We start from the raw sequence: 8,096 nt of genomic DNA on the forward strand, positions 1-8,096 counted from the left end.
CGAGGCGAGGTGGACACCCGGCCGGAGCGAGCACCGCCCGGTCGCGCCGACTGTTTCGCAAGGAGACGGCGAACCCTCTTGGGTCAGTAATTGGCGTGCTGGCCGCCGCATGCCGCGGACAGGCATTGGCATCGGCATTGCGCACCGCACGGAACGCCGGCACGGCACCCACCCACCCACCGCGGGCGTGGGCGTGGCGCATGCCAATCAAGCACGCCCACCCGCCGCACCCAACGACTCGATCCCACGCACCGCGCCGCTTAAAATATCGGCACCGATGCGGATACAGGTTACCCAAAGGCCGCCGGGTGGGTTAGCAGCAGAGCACAGCACACACCACAGCCCAGCGCAGCGCAGACCCCCCAGCGCGACGCGAGGGACACGAGGCGAGCGAGAGCGCCCCAGGCCAGAGCCAGACCTCGCCGCCCCGCCGCATGGCGCCCAAGCGCTCCGCCGCCACGGCGTGGGGGTCCCCGTCCGACGCCTCCGACGCGGAGGGCGACGCGGGCCACGGCCGCCGCGACCGCGACGACCCCCCCTCTGACACCGACCCCTCCAAGACCCCGCCGCCCAACCCTAACCCTAAGTCGTCCGCCGCCGCGCCCTCCTCCACCCCCTCCGTCGCGGCCGACTCCGCCGCCGCCGGATCCGACTCCGGGGGCACCTACGACTCCGACGCCGAGGCGCACCGCCGCCCCGCGCCCAAGCCCGCCGCCTCCTCGCCCAAGCCCGGCGGCAAGCCCAGGGCGCGCTCCCCCGGCATCAACTCCGACTCCTACAACTCCGAGGACTCCGACGCCGAGGCCGACCGCCGTCTCGCCGCTCCCAAGGCCGCCCCCTCGTCGCCCAAGCCCGGCGGCAAGCCCAGGGCGCGCTCCCCCGGCATCAACTCCGACTCCGAGGACTCCGCCGCGCCCGTGGCCTCGGACGCCGACCTCGACCCGGCCGCCGGCGCCGACTCTGAAGACGACAACGTCTCGCCGCTCCGCTCCGCGCGCCGCCCCCGCGCGGAGGCATCCATCATCAAACCCATCAGCTCCCGCCCCATGGACTCGCCGCCCCGCGGCAGCGCCTCTGCCTCGGAGCCGCGCGTCAAGCGCCCCCGCAGCGCCGCCATATCAGCGCCCTCTCCGGACCCGCTGAAGCGCCCGTCGCGGCTCTGGAGCCATGGCGACGAGCTTCTCATCCTGCGCGGCCTCGCCACATACCGCGCCAAGAGCGGCGTGCTCCCTGGTTCCACCAATGACATCGGTAAGCTCCACAGCCACATCCGTGCCCAGCTCAGTGTTAGGGTATCCACCACGCAGCTCAGTGACAAGGTCCGGCGCCTCAAGCAGAAGTACCAGTTACTTGCCACCCGTGCCAAGAATGGACGGGAGCAAGAATTGCACACTCCTCATGACCGCAGCATCTATGAGCATGCCAAGAAGGTTTGGGGGTTGGTTGGTAGTGGTGGTGGTGATGGAGGAGGCAGTGGGTATGAGAATTATGGTGGTGGTGATAGTGATGAATTGCAATACAGCGGAGATAGTGATGATGATATGGAGAGTCAGCGGGATGACCGCTACCACATCAAGAACCGGAAGGTGAGGCCAATTACAGCGGCCAATGGCAATGGGATTGGGCTTGGGGCTGTCAATGCCAATGGCAGAGGGAAAAGCGGGCTTGAGAAGGGGAAGGATGCATATCCCTACCTGTGGGAGACTGTTGAGGAGCTGTCCAAGGAGCATCCGAGTGGTGCGGCATTCAAGAAGGCATTTGAGGTGCTCGAAGGATCAAAAGCGCGGGCCATTGAGGAAAAGCTGAGGAGGTTTAGGTTGACGGAGATCAGACAGCAGCTGCGTAGGATGGACCTGATGAAGGAGACGGTGAGGATGGTGCTCGATGCCCTTGAGAGTGCTGACTGAATAATGGCTGATCGATAGTGATTGGTAAACTGTTGGAAGGGGGAAATCAGTCTTTTTGTTTCTAGATAGACTATATGTGGTTAATTACTTACTTCCCTGGACAAGGTTGCAGTTGCCTCCATCAAAATTAGGCATAGAACATGGAGTGATGGTCTTCTCCTTGTTATTGTTCATGGATCATTGTATTTTGTGATTCTTAGGTGCTAACTTGTGGTTTATATGCTATTTGGTTGTGTCAAATCAGGGTTCTTGCATCCTCGTTTTGAATGCTACATATCCCCCCCTTTGTGCTGGGCCTTTTAAATCACATCATCTGCAGGCTGGTCAAAATTGGGTGCTATCGTCTTACGCGCATAGAGTTGCATAATTTTGTGACCATGCTAGGTCATGTCATTGTGCTTAATTAGAGTTGCAGTGTCTTCTTTTTGGTTTCTTGATTCATTGGCATTTCTAGTTGTGTACTCACCTTAACTAATCTTGTAATTGTAGTCGAGGAACAATCTGCTACTGTGCATGCTTCAGGGCCTGTTAGATTTAAGCGGCGTGTTATATTTAAGCAAGTTCTTATAGTGAGAATGTTGTTTATATATTGTAAAGTTTGCGAGATGTTGTTCCTACCATCCATTATGTAAGGCATGCCAATTTGGCTTGAATTGAATAGGATGATGTGCTGTGGTTGTTATAGTTGAGGGTCAAAAATAGGGGTTAGCTTTAACATGATTCACTAGTGCTTTCATCACAGAACACATTCTTTGAAAAGGGGATATTCTGAAGTCGATGCTTTCTCAGGATGGAATAGTAGTCTGAAATACACCTGATGGAAACCTTTGTTGATTGTGATCTCTGCACATGTTTAATGTCTATGGTGTTGTGCGGCTGTTATGCGTGTCTATGTCGGTGAGCTTGTGTTACACACTTCTGCGTTTTGGTGTCCCCCCTTAGTTCTCTCATCTCACTGGTGTTTGATATGGGTCTTGGTCCTTGATGATGTTTTCCCTATTCATGGATTTATAGAATCCTGCGAGTCCTGGGCTCTCTTTTCACTGGTGTGGTGCTTATCTTAGTCCTTTTCATTTTTACTGAGGGTACCGGTGTCTGAGGGCATGCACCATGATCAGGTCGAGTTGAGTCCAGACGTAAAACGATTTTTTAGGGAAAAAAACATGTTGATCATGCATAGAAGCATTTTGCAAATTGAATTGAGTTACATTATTTGATCAGGGCAACCATCCCTCACCGTGAAACGAAACTGATCATGTTGAGTTCAGATTCCAGTGGATGAGATAAATTATCATGCCTCGTCTCCTGATAGTGTAACTGTAAACTGCTGTACTCTTTGAATCATTTCCTTCGTTCGTCTTTTGATGGACGGCAAAGCTGAGCCGACAGTTCAGTTAGAGCAGAGCTGGAGAATCTCCAAGCAAACTGGTAGCAGATCTGGCCGAAGTTTTTGGCGACACCATGCGCCAGTAGCTTTCGTTGTGCGCTGTACTATTCTCCGGTGGGGCGCAGCGCGCGGCGCAGGCCGTAGAGGGTTTAGGAGGACCGTCGTTAATCAGGGTGTGGGTGTAGCCTGGCATCATCCAGGGGAACTCCATGATTTTTCACCGAAGCTCGCGTGCGTGAGAACTTGACCATCAGCTGCCAGTGAATTTGCAAGCGACCGTGGCCTCTTCCTCTCGACAGGCAGCGTTCATCTGGTGGAACCAATCCAACTCCTACCGTCCTTTTTTTTTTGAATCAAAGGGGTCCCCCCTGCCCCAAACTTGTTATTAAAAAACAGAGGCAAACAGCCACCACCACCAACGTTCAAACAGCAATTCAAAAGGGTTACAATAGATCGAAACCAGAGGGAACCTACCATCACCCCACTAAACAACCCAGACATCGATCATCTCCATGCAATCCCAAGGAGCTCCCTCCGATGATGATCGAGTAGGCGCAAGCATCTGAGGAGCAGGCCAGCTTGAGCATCTGCACAGAGCACCTTCCACTGATGAACCATAACTCTCACCAAGTTCGACCTTGAAAAAAGAAATCGCTGCGTAGCAACCAGAAGAGCAAGGGCTTGGGATGCCAAGTATATCAGCCACCATTCCAGTTTTTTTTGCAACAACGCAATCAAAGAACAGATGTTGAATACTTTCCATTTCATTACAAAATACACAAGTAGGATCAACCACATTGACGCCGCTAGCCAAATTATCTCTAGTAAGACACTAAGACTCTTATTATGTAAAACGAGCCACAGAAAAACATGAATATTTGGAGGGGTTTTAATTTCCCAAATGCAATATTTAAGATAGAACAATTGGTTTCATGAGAGAAAGCAACTCAAACAAGCTACTGAGAATTTGCTCACTAACACATCTTTTAAAAGTCAACTTTAGATCTGAACCATCCTAAACATGTGCATTCAAACAGCAATTGTTAAGCGTCTCTGGATATTGTAGCAACCTACACGCCTGTCTAACCAATGTAGTTCTGTCGTCAAGTTGCTCTGCTTGTTCGTTCTGATCTTTCCATTTCGACTGTAGTATCTTGGTGTTGGCAAATCACATACAAGTCCTAAACTTTGGTCTTTGAACACACCCATCCAAACATCATGCCAGAAGGCAACATTTTCCCATTGCCAAGTTTCCATCTATAGAAAGTTTTAACAACAGAAAAAGCCCGGGAAACACCTTTCCGAAAAGGAGAGTCCATACGAGGCCTAGTCCAAAGAATATTAGGTTTATCAGTATTATACTTACAATTCAATAGCCTCCTCCATGGCACGACTATAGAAAAAACTTTACTCCAAGAGGCCAGGAAAGCCATGTTAAAATCCTTAAGATTAGGGACCGCCGAAATCTTTCTTTCTAGAAACAAGCCCCCAGTTTGCAAGATGGTATATGTGATCCTCCGCAATGTCGGCCCAAAAGAAATGAGCCATTTGAGAAGTAATGGCTTCAACTACCCACTTAGGAAAGTTAATCATGGACATGAGATAGGTAGGAATACTAGCAATGCAAGTACTCCCTCTGGCCGAAAAAGCTTGTCTCTCAAATGGATGTATCTAGCACTAGACAAGCTTGGGACAAGTTTTTTCAGAGGAGGGAGTAGTGGGTAGGATATACTTTCCCCTGATAGGACAAGTTCTTACCAAGTCAGCCATAAATATTCTTAATAATCCTATTAACATTTGGTTGACAATCCTCCTTTCTCAACTTTTGAAATGCAAAGGAACACCCAAGTACTTAAAAGGAAATGATCCAATCCGGTGGCAAAAGATTTGAGCAAAGGAATTAGTCATGTCATCCTCCACAAGGATAGTATGCAGGTCATTTTTATGGAAACTAATTTCATCCCAGACCACTTCTCAAAACAAGAAAGGATCCATTTGAAATTCCTAACATGATCCAAAGAAGCATTTAAAAGAGAATGGTGTCATCTACATATTGCTGACTAACAACACCACCAGGATAACATGAGGAAGTAAGCCATCAATTAAATTGTGTTGAAAAGCTTTAGCAAGCATCTTAGAAAAGACATAAAAAACCAAGTTAAAAAGCAATGGGGACAAAGGGTCTCCTTGTTTTAAACCTTTACCACCAACAAAATAAGGACCATTTGTATCATTGATCCTAACCCAAAAAGAAATTTGGAATAAAGTACTACAAATCCAACCAATCCATTTACTATCACCTCTAGATGTGAGCATTTCCCCAAGTAAATCCCAACTCACTCTATTATAGGCTTTCTCATAGTCTAGTTTCAACACCAGACCACTGGCACCAGTTTTATGAATCTCACCGGCTTCCGGTAGAATGGTGAATTGGCCATTGGGAAGGGTCAATCTCCACAAGCCCCAGCCACTCTTTGATCATCCTCCAAACCCTCAATGTAAACCGACACTTGAAGAAAAGGTGGGCGACAGACTCGTACTCATGCTTGCATAACGGGAAAAGCCCACAATCCTGCCAAACTTGTCGTTCCAGACGATCACCCATCCACACCCTGTTTTGGATAGTAAGCCAAGCAAAAAAATGACCATTGAAGGAGCCCACACTTTCCAAACGACCTTGTTCATGGGGGTGAGGATAGCTCCCAAGAATTGAGGCGTGTATGTCGCTGCCGCCGAGTCTTCACCGTTAGAAGAGAACTTCCAATTAACAGAGTCATCAACATCCTCGTTCAATGGAACATGAGTAAGTTGAGACCAAAGCTCAACAAATTCGGCGACATGGTTCCAAGAGAGACTGTTTCTCATGTCAATCACTTTGATCCACGCATTGCCTTTCATGGTGTCGCCGACTTTCCAATTCTTGCACTCGGAGGCTTTAAAAATGAGTGGGGCGATGTCTTTTGGCTTGTGCCCATGCAGCCATGGGCCGTCTCAAAACAGTGTCCTCTTCCCATTGCCAATGGTGATGGTGGTGAGATAATAGAAAAGGTATGTGTTCTTCTTGTCGCACGGGTAGCCCGTCCCGACCCAAATCTTTATGTGATCCTTTCATTCTAGCCAGAGCCACCACATACGAAGCACCCTTGCAAATTTCTTGAGATTAAACCAAGGCCCCTAAGATGGTTAAGCCTACAAGCAGTCTCCTAGTTAACCTTGCACTTCCTGCCCGTCACCTTATTGGCCCCTGCCCCAAAGAAACAATATTTCAATCTTGTTGATACTTTTGAGGGCAGGTGAGGGGACGACAAGAAACATGATGTGGTGGATCGTCTGTGAGGTGAGGACCAATTTGACGATCGGCCCGTGACCCGCCGAAGTGATGCCCAATCCCTCCCAGGAACAAGCTTCAATACCACTTTGTCCCTAAGGTACTCATAGTCGATCCACTTGAGTTGCCAAACTGAGAGTGTCAGGCCAAGGTACCGCATGGGAAAAGTAGCATGCATGGCGGGTAGCCCCTCAACGATACTATCCAAGTCCAATGCCCACACCATATAGGCACAAACGAGCTCTTGTGAAAATTTGTTTGCAGCCCCGTCACATCACCGAACTCCTGTAGGATATGAGCAAGGTTCTGGATTTCTTCTTTGATTGGCGCAATGAAAACAGTTGCGTTGTCGGCATATAGAGATGTCCTGATGATAGCTCGACGTCCTCAGATTTTATGGATGAGACGAAGTCGTCGAGGATTTGTTGCAGCGGGTTGATGGCTATGACAAACAACAACGACGTAAGCGTATCTCCTTGCCTAAGACCGCGACCATGTGCAATGGGATAGGTTGGCACACCATTGAGAAGAACCCTCGATGAAGCTAAGTAGGGCCGCAATCCAATCACTAAATCTACTAAGGAAGCCTCTTCTTTGAAGAATGTCAAATACGTACTCCCAACGCACCGAGTCAAAAGCTTTCCGATTGTGAAGCTTGAAGAGAAGGGAGAGGGTTTTGTTTCCGTGGAGCCGATGGGCAAGGTTCCTCGCGTACATAAAGTTGTCGTGGATACTTCTCTTCTTGATGAAAGCACTAAGAGAGTTGGAGACAATTGCATTCATGTGTGGTGAAAGTCTAACGGCAAGCATCTTAGCAATGGAATGAATAAGACTAATAGACCTAAAATCGATGAAAATAAGCATGGAACAAATTCGAAAAGCTAATAGAAAATCCACCACAAGGCGGATAAGAGGAGAAGATTACTCAAACCCATTGCACCCGCGATCGTCCAAAGCCAAGTTTTATCTTTTATTTCATCCCTGGGGCAACAAGAGTATAGAAAACCCGTTATGCTCTTTTCAAATCTCCCAAGCAATAAGCATCATATACACTGCAAAGTGCTTAGAGAGGTGATTATAAATAAGCACCGATGCTTAAGAAAGAAACTATTCATTTTCACAGTTGTGGATCCCAAGCCAAATGAAAACCTCCATCCAAGTTGTACCCGTGAATTGTCATTGGTATATGATATATGAGGCGCACCGCGAACTCTTGGAATTGCTTACAAAGAGGACAAATGTCACATAATGGAAAAGTGGCTAGTCTGGTTCGGGAATAAAGCAAGGACCAGCGTTCAGTTTTTCACGGATCATAGCCATCTTCAAAATAGTGGATGTCAGGTTCACATCGGGTTTTGTAACTTTCATAACCGTTCAAGATATTGGATACCTGCTAATTTCATTTTTAAGAAAAAGAATCTCCGACATCCACATATTGGCCCAAGTGACCTTATCAACCTGCCCATAGGAGATC

The 8,096-nt window shown here is 48.8% G+C and overlaps 1 protein-coding gene across 1 annotated transcript; it reads left to right on the top strand.

Moving 5' to 3' along the window:
* Positions 1–279: 279 nt before the first annotated feature.
* On the top strand, positions 280–2,181 carry LOC123121706 (STOREKEEPER protein). Its single transcript, XM_044541724.1, has one exon. It carries the CDS (start codon positions 435–437, stop codon positions 1,905–1,907), a length of 1,473 nt encoding a protein of 490 aa, XP_044397659.1. The 5' UTR covers positions 280–434; the 3' UTR covers positions 1,908–2,181.
* Positions 2,182–8,096: the final 5,915 nt, after the last annotated feature.

Source organism: Triticum aestivum, chromosome 5D (assembly GCF_018294505.1).
Source record: "Triticum aestivum cultivar Chinese Spring chromosome 5D, IWGSC CS RefSeq v2.1, whole genome shotgun sequence".
Lineage (NCBI taxonomy): Eukaryota > Viridiplantae > Streptophyta > Magnoliopsida > Poales > Poaceae > Triticum > Triticum aestivum.

Excerpts from the sequence above, each read along its gene's own strand:
- LOC123121706 (XM_044541724.1), top strand. The coding sequence starts at position 435 with ATGGCGCCCAAGCGCTCCGCCGCCACGGCGTGGGGGTCCCCGTCCGAC.